We start from the raw sequence: 18,935 nt of genomic DNA, 5'->3' as shown, positions 1-18,935 counted from the left end.
TTGCCTCTGTAGTGCTCAGCCAGTGAGGAACCAGGGGAGGGACTTGCAGCTAGGAGATAAATTGCCTGCTGTAACTGCCCCAACTGTGCCCGTCCATCAGACACCTGCCCTTGGTTGCTTAAACCCTAGCTTCCCTGTGCTCTGAGTCCGTGTCCCTCCTTTGATTGGGGCAGTGGGCTTATTTCTAACACCTGACACCTTGGAGACACAGTGTTACCTCTACTTATGCCTGGACTGTTGTGTGGGAGTGGGAGGAAATGAACTGCTTTTTTATTTAAGCCACTGCTATTTTGTCCCTTGTTACAGCCATTTGAACTTGTAACCTAATAAAGATAGTCTTCTCCATTAAATCAGATTCCCTTCTGAACACAGCATTCTAGCAGCTGTCCCTAAATCAGTTCCTCCATGTATGGTACTTCGTCTCTTAGAACTTCTGTTTTGGAAGCACTATGCCTTGGGAGTGTAGCTCTCCCTACAGGGCCACGTGGCACAGAAATGGCCCGACTTGCAATAACTGACATTCGAGCCACAACTTAATTGTATTTGCTGGCCTTCCAATAATGCAAGAAGTTATGCGTGGGCAGATAAAGGGGTGGATGAATGGAGGTAGACTGGGGCATGAGTGGATAGCTAGATGGCTGGCTGGATAAGTGGGTGAGTGGATGGGTGGATGTTAGATGAGTAGATAGATGAATCAACCGATAGATGGGTGGGCGGGTTGATGAATGGCTGGGTGCACAGATGGGTGGTGGGGTGAGTGAGTGAGTGGAAGATGTTCAGAGGGAAATGGAAAGATGAGTGGTGTGGACAGAGGGCTGAAAGATAGCTAATGGACTGACAGGTGGAGGGAAGGAAGGAAGGAGAAGGAAGGAAGGAAGGAAGGAAGGAAGGAAGGAAGGAAGGAAGGAAGGAAGGAAGGAAGTGTGGATGGATGGATGGATGGATGGACGGAAGGACAGACAGAAAGAAGGAGGGAAGCAAGGGATAACACATGAATAGAGAGAACTAAGTCCTCTAGTTTCTCTGACATTTTGGTGTCCGAGGAGAATCCATGAGTTCCACCAGCCTCTCAGGGACCAGTTGGACACAATCCCTAGCTTTTGGACTTACCAGCGCGAGCCAGTAAATCCCAGAAACTATCTGTAAGGTGGACACTCGATTCTTAGAGGCAGCCAGCACCTCCTTGCTCTGGGCTCATTAGTGGTATTTACACTAGTAATCTACAGTCCCTGGGGGGCAGAGAGAGTGGAGTCAGCATGAGACAGCAAGGCTTGCCCTGATGGCACCCCGGGGGCCTCCCAATACTGACAGAGGAGAGCCCCAGAGAGCAGCCAGAAACACCTGCCGTCCGCTGCCCTCAGGCATGAGGGGGCCTGGCAGGATTTTTGCAGTCCCAGAGACTCACCCTTGTGACAGCCGGTGAGGGTTGCCCGGAGGGGTCCTCCCGGGGGCTGGAGGAATCCCGTGAGGGGTACCAGCACAGGATGTGGGCACATCCGGAACCAGTTCTGGGCCTGTTGGCACAGCTGTCCCACCAGCGCCGGATGTGAGGTCGTGAAGAAATGGAGTCTGGCCAGGAGTTCTGTATATAGGATGCTCCTCTCTGCAACAAAGGGGACTCACGTTAAGGGGAAGGGCCATCTTCTCCTGCCTCTGTCTCTCTCCCCAAACACCCACCCCTACTTCCAGGGCCCCGGGTGGTTCTTAGCCTGGGTGGGGGTGGGGGGCCTTTGGCCTGGACTGGCCTTCCCCCTTTCTCATGCTAATCACCTCCTAATTTTAGCTAAAGGGCTACTTCTTTAAAAAGCCCTTTCCAGCCCAACCCACTAATCCGCCTGCCCCAACCCCCAGCTCATCACAGCTACAATTAACCTTTCTTTGTGGCCCCGCCTCTCCTCACCACCCTAGACCTTGAGTTTCCTGAAACAGGAATGGGGTCTGTCTCGTTCATTGCTCTGTTCTTAGCACCTAGAACATCACAGACACCCGATAAGTTGTAGACGCCGCTTTTAGGCAGCAAGCCTGAGCAGTGAAATGTAGAGCAAGGCTAAAGGGCCCACAGCCACCACGAAGCTGAATCCAGACAGGCCCATCAAGGCTGCTTCTGTTTGATAAGGACATTTGGGATTGCCTTTCGACCCCATCTGGATAATCCAGGACAAACTCTCCATCTCAAATTCCTTAATTTAGTCACATCGTTTGCCGCATAAGACAAGAGTCACAGGGTCCAAGGATTAGGAAGCGAATATATCTGTGGAGAGGGCAGTGCTTTCTGCCTATCCCAACAGACATACCATCATTATTATCCCAAGTTCATAAAGGGGGAAATTGAGGCTCAGAGAGGTTAAGCAACTTGTACAAGGTCACACAGCCAGTAGGAGGTGGGAACCTGACCCAAAAAGTTCTATTCCAACCTTGAGTGAAGACCAGGGACGCTGAAGGCAAGCAGTTCATTGTCTCTGCTGTCGGCTTGTCCCAACTGTGGGGTTTGGGGCAATGGTGACAAAGCTTTGTGCCTTGGTTTGCTGGCAGGTGGAATGAGGCAAGGTCAGGACCAGGGTCAAGTGCCCCACTCACCATGGGTGCAAGATGTAAGGTGGCACCCACAAATACAACCATCAAGATAAATACTATTTCCATGCAATATTTTAAAAAAATCAAAATTAATGCCCCCCCAAGCCCATGATGAACAAAATGTCAGCTTTTAAAATAAAAATAGATTCAGAAACGCCATCGCACCCAATCATCCTGGAGCCTAAGGCAATAGGAGAAATTGGGAATGCTGGCGGGCTTCGGAGGAGGCTCCAAGTCCTGGAATGTGCTGGAGCTCAAGGTTGGCCGGCTGCGCCCTCTGGTGGTGACATTCATTCCTACACCCGCTGGTGCCGGGCCGGCCACAGGTTGTTAATCAAGGATTCCTGCAAAGAACATGCTGTGATTTGGGCTTTTAAATCTTCCCTCAAACTGGGCAGTTGTTCCCAAGGCTGTTTTTCCTGGCAACTCACTCCCTGCGAGGTTTACAACTGGTGAGCAAAAATGCACAAGAAAGGCATAAGCTGATGGTGGGCACCGGCCTCTTCCACTTGGGTGGCATCTTAGACATGCTTTAGTCCAATCCCACATTTTGCAAATGATGGAAACTGAGGCTCTGTGCAGAAATGGCTCATCCAAGGCCATTCACATCAACATGGTTGGTGCTGTCATGACAGTAACGGGCCCCTTGGATGGCCCCATGGGGACAGCCGTAGGTAGGAGGGTCGACCAGCATCCCCATTTTGCAGATGGAAAGACTGAGGACAGCAAGGCGGGGTGGGGTGGGGAGCGTCAGGGACTTGCAAGGTCACACCACCAGTAAGTGGCAAGGCCCAGATTTGAATTAACACAGTGGGGCTCAAAATCCGTGTTCTTGGCCAGGACTGGTCTATGTGCTAGGGCTGGCAATTTGGCACACGGGTGATGCAAAAGAAAACCAACAGAAATAATAATTACGAACCAAGGCAGGGGCGCCTGGGTGGCTCAGTGGGTTGAGCATACGGCTTGATTTCGGCTCAGATCATGACCCCAGAGTCATGTATCGAACCCCATGTCGGGCTCTGTGCTGGGCGTAGAGCCTGCTAGGGGTTCTCTCTCTCCTTCTGCCCCTCCCCACCTCGTGCATGCGTGTCTCTCTCTCTCTCTCTCCCTAATAAAAATTAAAAAAAATAAAAAGTGCTGAGACAGATGGAAAAAGGGTGTAGTGGTGAAGAATGCAGGGGCTGGAGGGTGTCCAGGCTCAGTGGGGGCTGGACAGGCTTCTCCCAGGAGGGGCATTTGGTTAAGCTCCAAGGGAGCCACAGAAGGGATATAGGGACTTAAGCACCTTCATAAAACTCCTTATAAAACCCTCAAATCAAAACCAGGTGGGGATTGTACGATAACAACCACCCAGGCCACCTCACGCTCATCAGGATGACTCTCAGTGTTTTAAAAACCAGAAAATGACGAGGGCTGGTGAGGACAGAGAAATCGGAGCCCCCGTGCGCTGCTTTGCTGGCAGGAACGTAAAACGGTGCAGCTGCCGTATGGTGGTTTCTCGAGAAAATGAACATCGAATTACGATCTGATCCGACAATTGTACTTCTGGGTGTCTACTCCAGAGAGTTTTTTTAAGCAGGGTCTTGAAAAGATAGTTGTATACCTGTGTTCCCAGCAGCATTCGTCACAACGGGCAATACGTAGAAACGACCCAAGTGTCCATCAGTGGAGGGATGGAGAAACGAAATGAGGTCCATCGGCCCAACGCAATGCTTTCCTGCCTTTTAAAGATGGAGATTCTGACACCTGCTACAACATGGACGAACGCTGAGGAAATCACGCCGAGTGAAAGAAGCCAGACACGGGAGGGCCAAGACTGTCTGAGGCCACTTGGATGAGGTCCCTACGGTAGTCAGATTCACAGAGAGTAGATGATGGGTGCCCGGGGCTGGGGGAAGGGAATGAGGAGTTTGTGTTTGATGGGGACACAGGTTCAGTTTTGCAAGATGAACTGGTTCTGGAGGTGGATAGTGGTGGCGGCTGCCCACCTGTGGGAAAGTGCCTGATGTCACTGAGCCGTGCGCTGAAAACACCGACTTTGAACCCCGGTTAGGCAAAATGTCATCCCCTAGGACAAAAATTGCCCCCTTCTTTCTTTTTTTTTTTTTTTTTTTTTAATTTTTAATGTTTATTTATTTTTTGAGAGAGAGAGAGTGAGCAGGGGAGGGGCAGAGAGAGAGGGAGACACAGAATCCGAAGCAGGCTCCAGGCTCTGAGCCATCAGCCCAGAGCCCGATGCGGGGCTCAACCCCATGAGCTGTGAGATCATGACCTGAGCCGAAGTCGGACGCTTTACCTACCGAGCCACCCAGGCGCCCCACTCCTTCTTTCTCTTGAGTGGACTTGAGTTACAAAAAGTCATGTTCAACTACTATCACTCTGTTTCAAATGTTATCAATAAAAAAAATTGGGGGAACGTGTTTTCTCTCTTATTATATTAATATTGACATAACTTCCTCGATTTTTGCCTGACATTTTTCCTATCTGGCCCTTTTTCTAGAAAACGCTTCACTCCAAAGCTCTTCCAGCTTACATTCTAAATTCTAGAAACCCCACAGGTGTAGACAGGAAAGGTGTGCCGGCTAATGAAAGTCCAGCTGGGGTCTTGGTGAGGAGAATGATCTTCTAGAACTCAGTGCAGAGTGAAGCCCCCCGCCAGGCCGACTCACCCATGCCTCGGAGCTCCAGGGCTGGGCGGCACAGCTGGAGGGCTTCCCGGACCAGGCCGACCTCCGGACAGTCCAGGTAAGGGGCATACAGGTCAAAGTCGTCCAACAGGCTCTCGATGCCTCCAGAGATGCCGCGGCAGGAAATCCAGTTCATGCTGCCTGTGGGCAGGGAGGGGGGAGGAGGTATTGTAGGGGCACACGTTTCCTTCTCGTTCATACTTGGAGGCTGGTCTCACCTCTCCGTTTCTCTGGGGGTTCACAGCCTCGACACTGCTGAGGTTTGGGGCCGCGTCATTCTCTGCGGTGGGGCCGTGCACTGTGCGGGGCCGACCAGCACCCCTGGCCTCCACCCACCGGATGCCATAGCACCTCCCCGGGGGTGATCATCAAAAAGTGAACATTGCCAAAAGTCTCCTGGGTGCAGAATCACCCCCGGTTGAGACTCACGGGGATGAACAGAAGGATAGATAGAGAGACAAATAGGAAGGTGGGTGGGTAGAGGGGTGATAGGTGGCTAAATACAAAGATTATCATATCATATCTGTCATATGATATGATAGACAGACGGACAGACAGGGTCTCATTCTAAGACCACATTTCTCACGTCTGCCCTATCAGCTGGGACTAGATGCCAGTAGCACTCCCTTGCCTGAGCTGTGACAACCAAAACGTCCCCGGACATTGCCACGTGTCCCCTGCTGGTGGTGGGGGGGCACAGAATGACCCCTGGTGAGAACCACTGTCTTTTTTTTTTTTTAACGTTTATTTATTTTTGAGACAGAGAGAGACAGAGCATGAAGAGGGGAGGGGCAGAGAGAGAGGGAGACACAGAATCTGAAACAGGCTCCAGGCTCTGAGCTGTCAGCACAGAGCCCGACGCGGGGCTCGAACTCACGGACCGTGAGATCATGACCTGAGCCGAAGTCGGACGCTTAACCGACCAAGCCACCCAGGCGCCCCGAGAACCACTGTCTTAAGCGGAGTCGAGGATTCTGACGTATGCGGGAGCACAGCGGAAGGTTGGGACCCACTGAGTCCCCTCCGAAACGGGTACGACCCTCACCCAGAACCTCCTGCTTCAGCGTTTCAAGGCGGCCTGAGTGGACCAGGTGATGAGGCATCTCCTTCAGCTTCCGCACATTTGCGACCGTGTCTGAGAACCACAGGGGCTGAGGGGCCACCTGCAGAGGAGGAGGGGGCCGACAACCAGGCCGCTATGACCCAAGCTCATTTGTTCGCTCCACAAACGTGGGCCAAGCCACGCACAGGCGACACTGGAGGGGACGGGGACACAGTTCCAGACAGAGATGTCCCACACCCACCACAGGCAGGGCCAGGGCAGAGGGAGGAACTTGGGGCTCAGGGAATCCAAGGGGCATCGGAGCTGGGCCTCAGAGGTTAAGTAGGAGTCTGTGTGGTGAACAATATCAGAAAACGACGGTGTTCCAGGGCAAGGGAATGGCATGTGCAAAGGCCCAGAGGCGGGAGACGCCAGGAATTCAGGGCCTTTCTCATATGCTCCTGAATATTTTGATTCTTTTTCTCCCCCGCTCTGGAATGTTGGGGCATGGAATGGGGGACATATTCCTCATCTGCTGTTCCCCACCCACCCCCAGTCATGCTCAGAGGCTGAGGGGACATCCGCCTTCTGTGGGGGAGGGAAAGGAAGAAGGTCAGGATGGCATTCTGGGTGGAAAAGAAGGAAGGAAGGAGCGGGCGGTCCTCGCCAGGTAGCCTTGACCTTGCCTGCACGGCAGGGCGGAGACTGCAGGTAGAGAGCAGGGACCCCAGGCAGACACCTCACCATGCGGTCCAGGTTCAGGGGCTTCCCCACGAGCGGCAGGGTGATGAGCTTCTTGGTGCCCTGGCTCCAGGCCCCTGAGAAGAAGTCAGCCAAGACCCCGTGCCTCTTGGCTCTCTCGACCCCGGACAGGTAGCGCTCTTGGACCACCTCGGCCAGCTGCCTGCAGAGAGGGGACACGGGCTCTTGGGCCTGGGCGATTGGTGAGCTCAGAGGGGTGCCACCCGCCTTCCAGGAGGCCTTTCCCAATTGCGGGTCCCTCCTGAGCCCCTGCCGGATGCTCACTGCCTCCGCTGACCACCCGTCCCATTGGTTACCTAACATCTATCTATAAATTGGCCCATCTTTCTTCTTTCCCCTTTATTTATTTATTTTTTTAACGTTTATTTATTTTTGGGACAGAGAGAGACAGAGCATGAACGGGGGAGGGGCAGAGAGAGAGGGAGACACAGAATCGGAAGCAGGCTCCAGGCTCCGAGCCATCAGCCCAGAGCCCGACGCGGGGCTCGACCTCACGGACCGCGAGATCGCGACCTGAGCTGAAGTCGGACGCTTAACCGACTGAGCCACCCAGGCGCCCCTCTTCTTTCCCCTTTAATAAAGTTACTTGGAAAAGGAACATTTGGGTTTCTCAATAAGTTAAACATAAAACAAGGTACTGTCTGACCCAGCAACTCCACTCCCAGGTATAGACCAAGAGAATTAAAAAATAGGTGTTCAGGGGCGCCCACGTGGCTCAGTCGGTTAGGTGTCGGGCTCTTGATCTCAGCTCAGGTCTTAATCTCAGGGTCACGAGTTCAAGCCCTGAGCTGGGCCCCACGCTTGGTGTGGAGCCTACTTAAGAGCAAAACAAAGCAAAAGCAGGTATTCAAACAAACACCTGTGCACACATGTTCACGGCAGCACTGATCACAGTCCCAAGAAACAACCCAAGTGTCTATCAGTGGACGCACAGATAAACAAAATGTGGTCCATCCATGCAACGGGTTATTTCTCAGCCAAGAAAAGGAATGAAGCCCCGATTCACACTACAACACGGATGAGCCTGCGAACCTTTATGCTGAGGAAAGAAGCCAGACACAAAAGGCTGGGCCTCAGAGGTGAAGTAGGAGTCTGTGTGGTGAACCGTATCAGAAAACGACGGTATTCCAGGGCAAGGGAATGGCATGTGCAAAGGCCCGGTGGGGGGAGAGGCTAGGAGTTCAGGGCCGTTCTCATATGCTCCTGAATATTGTGTTCTTTTTTCCCCCCACTCTGGAATGTTAGGGGTGGGGGGGCATATTCCTCATCTGCTGTCCTCCCCCACCCCCAGTCATGCTCAGAGGCTGAGGGGACATCTCGCCTTCTGTATACATGTTGTCTGATCCCACGTATACGAAATGTCCAGATCAGGCAAATCCATGGAGACAGAAAGCAGATTAGCAGGTTCTAGGAGCTGGGGGAGTAGGGAGTGACTGCTGATGGGAACGAGGTGTCCTTTGGGGGGCGGATAGAATTGTTCTGGAACTGTTTAGAGAGGCTGGTTACCCAACATTGTGGATGCACTAAATGTTACTGAATTTGTACCCTTGAAAATGGTGAATTTTGTGTTATGTGACCCGATCCTCAGTTTCAAAAACAACTTAGTTGTGTCCGAGTCGGTGATGTGGAAACCCTTGGATGCTGCGCTGGTTCGCTGGGACCGGGGTTAGAAGAAGGATCTGGAACAAGGAGGAGCCCAAGGCGCGAGTCCTCGCTCTCGGGCACCCAGAGAGTGCTACCGCCACGCTGGACCCACCTGTGGGCAATGGCCAGGAGTGTGAAGCCGTCCACAGGCCGCCGGGCCAAGCAGTGGTCCAGATCCCGGCGAAGCCTCACCCAGAGCAGCGGTGGAAAACGCAGCAGCTCCTTGCTGGGCGGGGTCCAGTCCCGGTAGACCACCTGCAGGGCCTCGTCATCCAAGGACAGGACGTCCTTCAGCTCTGCCTCTGAGAGCCCATGCCTGCGGGGAGGAGGGACGGGCACTGGAACAAGCTGTCTCCTGTGGCTGGGGGACACAGCAGCCCAGAGCGGGAGAGAGACGTGGCCAGCTGTCTGCACAACATCCTGCCCGCCCCAAAAAGGTTCGCTCTGAGGGACGGCATTTGGACGATGCCTAACAGGTACCGGTGCCTGGGTACAGCCGTGCCCATCGCAGAAGACCTTCCTGACCTTTCCTTCTGCACACACACCTGACAGAGCCACGGACCAGGCTCTCCCCAGCCTCAGATGAGTCAGGCAGCATAGGGAGGGAGACGGCAGGTGATTTAGAAAAGCAACGCAGGCACCACATGTGCCCACGCCAGCCCTGCCTGTGTTTCCTGGCCCGAGAAAGGACAGAGCGAGAGGAAGGAAGCGGCCCTAAAGGGGGTGGGTGATGAAGTTTTGGTGCTGGACCCGAAGGACTTCCTGACGCCTGAGAGCATCAGGCCGGAAGAGCTGGAGACTGGCCTGCACGCTTCTTCTGGGAGGGCAACAGGGTTCCCCTTAGAGCAAGGGAAAGAGGCAGGCTGGCTTCTGGGTGCACCTTGTGGGGTACACACACCTCGTGTGTGAGTGCGGGTTTAGTTCTCTGATGTGGATCGGAAGTCTTCCTGGGTCTCTTTTTTTTTTAAATTTTTGTAATGTTTATTTTTATTTTTGAGAGAGAGAGACAGACAGAGCACGAGTGGGGGAGGGACAGAGAGAGAGAGGGAGACACAGAATCGGAAGCAGGCTCCAGGCTCTGAGCTGTCAGCACAGAGCCCGACGCGGGGCTCGAACTCACGGACCGTTAGATCATCACCTGAGCCGAAGTCGCATGCTCAACCGACTGAGCCACCCAGGCGCCCCGAAGCCTTCCTTTCGATCAGAACACCTGCCACATTCTTCATATGTATAGACACCTGCTCACGTAGCGTTCTCTAGTATACGACAAGGTGAGGCGTCCCCTAAGCTCTCTTCTGCGAGCACAATCATCTGTGACGATCACAGCTGTAATGTCCCTGGGGCTCGACTCCACACTCCCCCTGCAGGTGAGGCCATGCCCCCCCCCCCCCAACCTGCTTTCTTCCCTTGACAGTTTTCTCCAAACCAGAATTCCGGGGAACCACACCCGGGGTGGGGGGGGGGAGGGGCTGTCCGCTTGATAGCACCCCTCCCGTGGCTCCTCCTGAAAACCCCCTCCTTCAGGGTAGAAGCTTCTTTCCCATTCTTTGACACACCCTCAGTACAAATCAAGCTTGGGTCCCCACCTTTCAGGCTCGAGTTGGATGGCTCGTCTTCTCATTCCCAGAGCCAGGTGGGAAATAACAGGAAAAGAGCACAGAGAGGTTGGGTAACACCGATTGCCAGGAAGAGAATAGCCCAACCCATGTCACATGAAATAGAGCAGTAAGTGGGGTCTGGGAGCAGGCGGGTCCCTCTGAGAAGGCGCCATTGGAGCTGGGGTCGGGTGGCAGGGAAGGGGCCGGCGTGAGATCTGGGGCGGGGGGGGGGGGGGGTGGAAGGCAGCCAGATCCAGCAGGCCTTGGCAAGGAGTTTGGATACTTTCCTCAAAGCCAGGGGAAGTCCTTGGAAGAGTTAATTGGGGCAGAAACGGAATCAGATTTATGGTTTTCAAATCTCACTCCAGACAGGTGTTCAAACCACAACTTGCACACGCCTGTTCAGATCAGCCTGGTTCACGACAGCCAGAAGGCGGAAACGGTCCAGATATCCTTGAACGGACAAGCGGATGAACAAAATGTGGTTGCTGTGGACGGGGGACGTGTCTCTAGGGCAAACCCATACGTTGAGGTCCTAATCCCCCAAGGTGATGGTATTAGGGAGCGGGGCATTTGGGAGGTGATTGGGCCATGAACGTGGAACCCCATGAACGGGGTTAATGCTCCCGAGAGCTCCCTTATCCCTTGCCATGTGAGGACACAGCCAGAAGATGAACCAGGGAGAGAGCTCTCAGCAGACACCGTACCTGCCAGCACCTTAACCTTGGACTCTCCAGCCTCCAGAACTGTGAGAAATAAATTTAGAAGCCCCCCCCCCCAACTCTAGGGGTGCCTGGGTGGCTCAGTCAGTTGAGCGTTTGACCCTTGACTTCTTTGGTTTTTAGAGGATCTTGAGGTTTGTGGGCTCGAGCCCCACATCGGGCTCTGTGCAGATAGCGTGGAGCCTGCTTGGGATTCTCTCTCCTCCCCCTCCTCAAAAATAAATAAACATTAAAAAAGCAGCCTCCCATTCTATGGTATTTTTTGTTACAGCAACCCTGAGACAGGGTTGTATCCATGCAATAGAATATTCTTCGGCCACGTGAAGAAACAGAGCCCTGCACGTGCTACAGCACAGATGAAATTTGGAAACAGAACCCTAAGGGAAAGAAATCGGTCACAAAAAACCACCTATCTTATGATCGCGTCTCCTTGAAACGTCAGAGGAAGATGAGTAGATGGAGGAGATTTGTTTTTAAGTTTGTTTATTTTGAGAGAGAGAGAGAGAGAGAGAGAGAGAGAGAGAGAACAAGTGGGGGAGGGGCAGAGAGAGGGAGAGCGAGAATCCCAAGCAGGCTCCGCAGAGCTTGACGAGGGGCTCCAACTCACAAACCTCGAGATCATGACCTGAGCCCAAACCAACGAAATCAAGAGTCGGATGCTTAGCTGACTGAGCCACTCAGGTGCTCTGAGACGAGTTTATATATATGTACATACATATATATAGAAAAAGAGAACGAGAGATGATAGATAGATAGATAGATAGGAAGATAGATAGGTGGCTGGAGGGGAGCCTGGCTGGCTCAGTCAGTTGAGCATCTGACTATTGATTTCAGCTTAGGTCGTGATCTTATGGTCGTGGGATCGAGTCCCACGTTGGGCTCTGGGTTGACAGCGTGGAGCCTGCATGGGATTCTCTCTCTCCCTCTCCCTCTCCCCCTCTCCTGCTCTCTCTCTCTCCCTCTCAAAAAAAAAAAACATTAAAAACAAGAGAGACAGATGGAAACAGACAGCAGACAGGGTCTCTCTCATGTTAAGGCAGGGTTTCTCGCCCCGTCACTGCCGACACCGGGGGCTCCATCATCGTCTGCCGTGGGGACCGTCCTGTGCACTGCAGGGTGCTGAATGGCATCCCTGGTCTCCACTCACTCGATGCCAGTAGCTCCCCCCGCCAAGTTATGACAACCAGAAATGTCCCTGCACATGGCCCAGTGTCCCCTGGGGGCAGAATCTCCCCAGAATCTCCACTGGTCTAGAAGGACTCAGCTCTGCTCCAAGGGCCAGGCTCTCAACCATCACAGCACACTGGCCTGTTTTCATGCAGTGAGAGGTCCCGAAATCACAGCCCCGGCAGGCACCCTCCCTCCATAAACCTCCTGCCCCTGGGACGGCAGGTCCTACACCCCACGGGGCTTTGCTAATTAGGCCAGACGTGGGGCCAAGCAGGCCGATTATTTCTGTCTCCCCAGATTTTGGAATCAGGACTCCAGAAGGAGCCAGTATGATGCTGCCAGTTCTCTAAGATGGGAGCTAATGATGCCAATGGAAGCTTGAGGCAAGCGAAAGTTCTGGGGAGGGGGCGGGGTGGGGGGGAGAAGGACAAAGGAAGAGTCCAGAACAGAAGCCAATGGGCAGAGAAAACCCAGAGGTCCGTTCTGTCTCTCATGGCTTTCTGGTTCCCATGACAACCCACCTCCTCCGTGTAGACTGCTGTGTCAGGTTGGCCTGGTGGCCCACCACTTATTTCTGGAACATTCCCCAGTCTGTCTTTGTACTCTTATAGAAGCAGGCCCAGCCTCCACTCTGCCGGGGCAGGGGCGGGGGGAGGGTGGCAAGCACCCGTCACAAAATCTGGGGTGTGACATGAAAGCTGGGATTTGCCCCACTGGAGTTGGAAATTGGGTGGCCCTGGATTCCCTGAGCTCTTCCCGTGGCCTTATAAAGCCCTATTTCTTACACACTAGCAAGAGTGGGATTCTGTGCCTGGCAAAGAAACGAGCAGACCCTCACTGGTCTGATCACTGCCATCTTGACTGATTTGGGGCAAAGGGCAAACAAAGGTCTAGAAGAAAAAATTGCCCAGGAAACTGAAGAGGGGAGACCTCTCTGTCCGGCACTTCTGACGGTGGGCTTGAGTGTTTCCGACGGCCGTTTGCATCAAGGCAAAGCTTTCTGCTTGTGTGTCTGCCAGTTGGCCTCTGTTCTACTCTCCTGGGGGCTGGAGTCTGGCTGCTGGGTGCGTGTGACAGACGTACTCCTCTTTCCTGCTCTTGACCATCATGACATCACAGTGCGCAGCCCTGAGACTTTCCGCCTTTAAGCATTCTGTCCTTCAAACTCTATAAACACACTGAATTGGATTTTCCTATTTGCTTTCTTATGGATTCCCATGCCACAAGCTTGGGATTAAGGGTAGATGCATGCTGGTAGTCAATCCCTCAGAGCATTTGGCTGTAAAAAGGTTTTTCTGAGATCTCCCCATGTATTGCTTATTAAGTACAGAGAGGAGCTTGCAAATTTACAATGGGAAAGATAATCCGTGCCCAAGAAGGGCTGAGTATCTCTCAGGTTGAACCTGAATGTAATCACGAGGAAACATCAGACCAAGCCAGGTGGAGGAACACGCTACAAACTGCCCCAGCTCAGGTGTGATCCCTGGACCAGCAGCTTCAGCGTCGCCAGGGAGAAACACAGGATTCCAGGCCCAGGCCCCACCCCAGACCTGCTATATCAAATTCTTTCTGTGAAAACAAGGACCGAGGTGCCTATCCCCCATTGAGGGTGGAGGAGTGCTGATCTACAAAACAACTGACCTGGACTCTTCAAAAGGACAAAGACTGATGGTGGAATGTTCCAAATTAAAGGAGACCAAAGAATCTTGACGACTGAGTGCGACACAGGATCCTGGTTGGGATCCTGGATTGGGGACAAGGTGGGGGGGGGGGGAGCTATGGAGGACATTTTTTAGACAGTTGGCAAATTTTCATTATAAACTGTGTATTAAATAATATAATTGCATCTATGATACACTTCCTGAATCTTGTAATTGTCCTGTGGTGACGTGGGGTTCTGGCTGTCCTTGTTCTTAAGAAATACGTGAAATATTTAAGGGTAAAGGGATATTATGCCTGTAATGAATTCTCAAATGGCTCAGGGAAAAAACTCTGTGTGTGTGTGGGTGTATATGTGTGTAGATAGATAGATACAGAGATAGATAGATACGAAGATAGATACTGAGTTAGATACTGAGATAGATAGATAGGTAGATATGATAGATAGATAGATAGATAGATAGAGAGAGAGATAGACACATGGATAGATAGATAGATAGACAGACACATGAGGGATGGATAGATAGATAGATGCATGGAGGGATAGATAGATAGGTAGATGATAGATAGACGTACGGATAGATAGATAGATAGATAGATAGATAGATGCATAGATAGATAGATGCATGGATAGATAGATAGATAGATGCATTGCATGGATAGATAGATACATGGATGGATAGATAGATAGATAGACAGACACATGGATGGATAGATAGACACATGGATGGATGGATAGATAGACGCATGGATAGATAGATAGATAGATAGATGATAGATGCCTGAATGGATGGATAGATAGATAGACACACAGACGGATAGATAGATAGATAGATAGATGCATGGATAGATAGGTAGATAGATAGATAGATGACACATGGACGGATAGATAGATAGATAGATAGATGCATGGATGGATGGATAGATAGATAGATAGACACACGGACAGATAGATAGATAGACACATGGACGGATAGATAGACAGACACATGGACGGATAGATAGATGATAGATAGATAGATACATGGACAGATAGATAGACGCATGGACGGATAGATAGATGATAGATAGACACATGGACGGATAGATAGATGATAGATAGATAGACGCATGGACGGATGGATGGATAGATAGATGCATTGCATGGATAGATAGATACATGGATGGATAGATAGACACATGGATGGATAGATAGATGATAGATAGATAGATAGATAGACACATGGACGGATAGATAGATGATAGACGCATGGATGGATGGATGGATGGATAGATAGATGCATTGCATGGATAGATACATGGATGGATAGATAGATAGATAGACACATGGACGGATAGATAGATGATAGATAGACAGACAGACACATGGACGGATAGATAGACACATGGACAGATAGATAGACACATGGACAGATAGATAGATGATAGATAGATAGTAAGCTAGAGGAAGAGAGGAAGGGAGACAGGGAGAGAGAAAGCTGATGTGGCAAATCTGTGATTCTGGGGGAAGGGCATACAGCAGTAGTTCTCAACTAGGGCCTATTCTGCCTGCAGGGGACTCTTGGCAATACTCTGAGACATTTTGGTTGTCACAGCTGGGGGGCACTACTAGTATCCAAGGTCAAGGCCAGGAATGCTGCACCGCTTCCTATGGTGTATAGGACGGCCCCCACATACCGATGATGCAGCCCCAAATATCAGCAGTGCCAAGACTGAGAAACCCTGATGTGTGGGCATTTTTTGCACTGTTTTGTACTACGGGAATTTCTCTACCAGTCTATAATTTCAACGTATTTCAAAGTAAAAACGTACAAAAGAAATACCATAGGCAGATCCATGGAGACAGGAAGCAGGTAGGTGGCTGCCAGGGGCTGGGGCTGGGGAGTGACCGCTAATGGGGGTGGGGTTTCCCTTTGAGGTGGTGGGAATGTTCTGGAGATGGATAGTGGTTGCACCACACTGTGAATGTCCTAAATGCCACTGAACTCTTGTACACGTTACAAGAGTGAACTTTAGGGGCCCCTCAGTGGCTCCATTGGTTGAGTGTCCAACTCTTGGTTTCGGCTCAAGTCATGATCTCACAGTTGGTGAGTTCGAGCCCCACATTGGGGTCTATGCTGGCAGCACAGAGCCTGCTTGGGATTCTCTCTTTCCCTCTTTCTCTCTGCCCCTCCCTCCCTCACTCGTGTGTATGCATATGCTCTCTCTCTCTCTCTCTCTCAAAATAAATAAACTAAAAAAACCCCAAAAACCTGTGAACATTTTAATACATGAATTGCGCTGGGTTGAAGAGTGTCCCCAAGTTCATGCCCACCTAGAGCCCGTGAACAGGACCTTATTTGAAAACAGTCTGTAGAGAAGGAATGAACATACAGTGCGGTCGTACGAGATCAGAGTGGGCCCTGAGCCCGTGAGTGGTGTCCTTACAGGAAGAGGAAAAGTCACACAGAAAGACACCCAGGGAGGAGCCCCCGAGAAGGCGGAGGCAGAGGTTGGCACGATGCGTCTACAGGCCACGGGTTGCTGGCAACACCAGGAACTAAGAGAAGAGCCCAGAACGGATTCTCCCCTGGTGCCCTCAGAGGGGGCGCGGCCCTGCTGACGCCTGGACTTCACACTCTGGCCTCCGGAACTGTGAGGGCGCAAATCCCTGCTCTAAGCCATCAGAAGCCATGTATTCTGTGTCAATAACTAAACAAAGGCGTAAACAACAGAGACTTACCGGGAAGACGCGATGTAGCCCAGCACGTGGGCCACCAGGACCTGCCCGTGTGTCTGCTCCAGGCGGGCACACAGTTGGTGCATGGCTTCCTTGGCAGTGGAGGCCAGGGGGGCAGGTATGGTGAAGGAGGCCCATTTCCGGGCCTCCTCGAAGGCCAGCCTCAGCCGCCCCGGGTGCCCGCATTCTGGGAGGCTGGCCCAGAGCAGTTCCCTCTGCCCTGGGCTCAGCGTCCTCCTGGAGGCGGCCAGCAGGAGCTGGATCATCTCTTGCCCTTGGTTTCCAGAGAGGGGTTTCACCTCCCAGTAGGCCTCCGGGTCCGTCAGCGTCTGTCGCACGGTGTCTAGAATCCCCCGCCGCCCTGAGCAGGCTGAGAGGATAAGGTGGATCCTCGGGGGGCATTTGGGAGGCAGCCAGGGGACCCTCCGGGCGCGGCAGATGGAATCCACATCGTCCATGGAATCCAACAGGATCACAAGGGACTCGAAGTTGCGGCAGGAGACGGTGTGGAGGAGGGTGTGGAAAAACTGGACCACCCTGGCGTGGGCCTCCAGGACCTGGGCAGGGGGCAGGGGCAACCCGTAGGCCAGGCACACCTGGGCGCAGATGCTCTGGAGCAGGCCTCGGGCGTCGGAGCTCATCTGTGACGCTCCCAGAAGCCGCAGGACGGTCACCGTCTTGCGGCCAAGCAGGCCTGGCATTTGTTCCGCCAGTTTGCACATCAGAGCGGTCTTTCCGATGCCTGGGGGTCCAAAGAGCACCAGGGGAGAGTGGGGGTGGCTGTCGCTCTGCTGGAGCCGCTGCCCCAGCTGGGCCAGGATCTCCTGGCGCCCACAGAAAGTCCGATTGGCCTCGGCACTCAGCCCCAGGTGGTGGCGGATCTCCTGGTAGAGCCACGCCAACTCCTGCCTGCCCGCCTCCAGCTCCCGGAGGTGCTCCAGGACCTGGTGGCTAGCCCTGGCCGCAAACTGCTCGCCCAGCTCCTTCAGGTACCGAGCATGAGCCTTGTTTTTAGGGTTCACCAGGTCTCGGCTCCACGGCAGGTGCTGAGCCCTGAGAACTCCCGGTTGCACGTCGGCAATGCGTCCTTTGAGGCCACGGAGAAGGTTCTGGGCATCTGTGTCCAGGCAGCCATCTGGGAGCCGGTCCACCATCTTGAGGGCGCAGTCTTCCAGGATGTGTTTGTTGAGGTCTTGGATCTCTCTCAAGAAGATGGTTGCCCCCCGGTCTCCATCTGTTAAGCTCAACAGGCCCCGGTCTATCTCCCACTCGATGACTGAAAAAGTGGGGGAGATGGGAAGAGAGCATGGTCATCATTGTGTGATCAGCTGGCCTGAGTGGAGACACTTGAGAGACATATTCAGGGGGCACGGATATTGATTCTCACACTTAACGTGTGCCAGAGTCACCTGGCGTAACCATAGATAATATGGTTACTAATGCCCTCAAATGTGTTCCAATAAAACTTTATTTACAAAGACAAGCAGTGGGCCAAATTCGGCCAGAGGACTATAGTCTGCCAAAGTCTCCCGGGGGCTCAAAAAACCCATACGGCTGGGGTCTGCCTCCAGAAGTTCTGATTCAGCAGGTTCAGGTGGGGCCCACGAGCTCACATTTCCAAAAAGCTCCCAGGTGATGCTAAGACTGCTGGTCCGGGGCTCGCACCAAGAATAGTGCTGATTTAGTCATTATTTTTGTTGTTGTTGTTTATTTATTTTTGAGAGAGAGAGAGGGCATGAGCAGGGGAGGGGCAGAGAGAGGGAGACACAGAATCGGAAGCAGACTCCAGGCTCCGAGCTGTCAGCACAGAGCCCGATGTGGGGCTCAAACTCACAAACCGTGAGATCGTGACCTGAGCTGAAGTCAGACACGTAACCAACTGAGCCACTCAGGTGTCCCTGATTTAGTCATTATTAATCAAAGAAACCTTGGTGTAGGCAGCACAGAGATCGTGTGTGACCAGTGGCCCGACTATAAAACAATACCATCAAACTCAAAAAGTTAAATATGGGGTTTCTGTAGGAATCCCACTCCTGTGTAGAGACCCAAAAGAGCTGAAAACACAAACAGGCACATGTACACCCATGCTCACAGCAATATTATTCACAGTGGCCAAAAGGTGGAAACCACCCAAAGGCCCGTCAAATTGATGAATGGATAAACAAAGCGTGATCCATCCATACAATTGACTCTTACTCAGCCATGGAAAGGAATGAACCACTGATTCGGATGAACCTTGAAAACATCGTGTTGAGCGACAGAAGCCAGACGCAAAAGGCCACCTGTTGTGTAATCCCATTTATATGAAACGTCCAGAACAGACAAATCCTGGAGACAGAAGTCAGACTGGTGGTTGCC

General features: G+C 52.4%; 1 protein-coding gene across 2 annotated transcripts in view; it reads right to left on the bottom strand.

Annotated features, from left to right (window-relative positions):
* NWD1 (NACHT and WD repeat domain containing 1) overlaps positions 1 to 17,853 on the bottom strand; it is a 48,944-nt gene extending 31,091 nt beyond the window's left edge. For both annotated transcript variants that reach the window (XM_049640153.1, XM_049640152.1), the window contains exons 1-6: positions 16,581 to 17,853; positions 8,822 to 9,025; positions 7,048 to 7,207; positions 6,307 to 6,424; positions 5,244 to 5,402; positions 1,406 to 1,603 (exon numbers count right to left, since the gene is read on the bottom strand). In XM_049640153.1, the coding sequence (XP_049496110.1) occupies positions 1,406 to 1,603; positions 5,244 to 5,402; positions 6,307 to 6,424; positions 7,048 to 7,207; positions 8,822 to 9,025; positions 16,581 to 17,731 (1,990 nt within the window). In that variant the 5' untranslated portion in view covers positions 17,732 to 17,853. The remainder of the gene's footprint in view (positions 1 to 1,405; positions 1,604 to 5,243; positions 5,403 to 6,306; positions 6,425 to 7,047; positions 7,208 to 8,821; positions 9,026 to 16,580) is intronic.
* Positions 17,854 to 18,935: the final 1,082 nt, after the last annotated feature.

This window comes from Panthera uncia, chromosome A2 (assembly GCF_023721935.1).
Source record: "Panthera uncia isolate 11264 chromosome A2, Puncia_PCG_1.0, whole genome shotgun sequence".
Classification (NCBI taxonomy): Eukaryota; Metazoa; Chordata; class Mammalia; order Carnivora; family Felidae; genus Panthera; species Panthera uncia.
The sequence above is the reverse complement of the archived record's forward strand: the minus strand, read 5'-3'. Positions and strand labels throughout refer to the sequence as shown.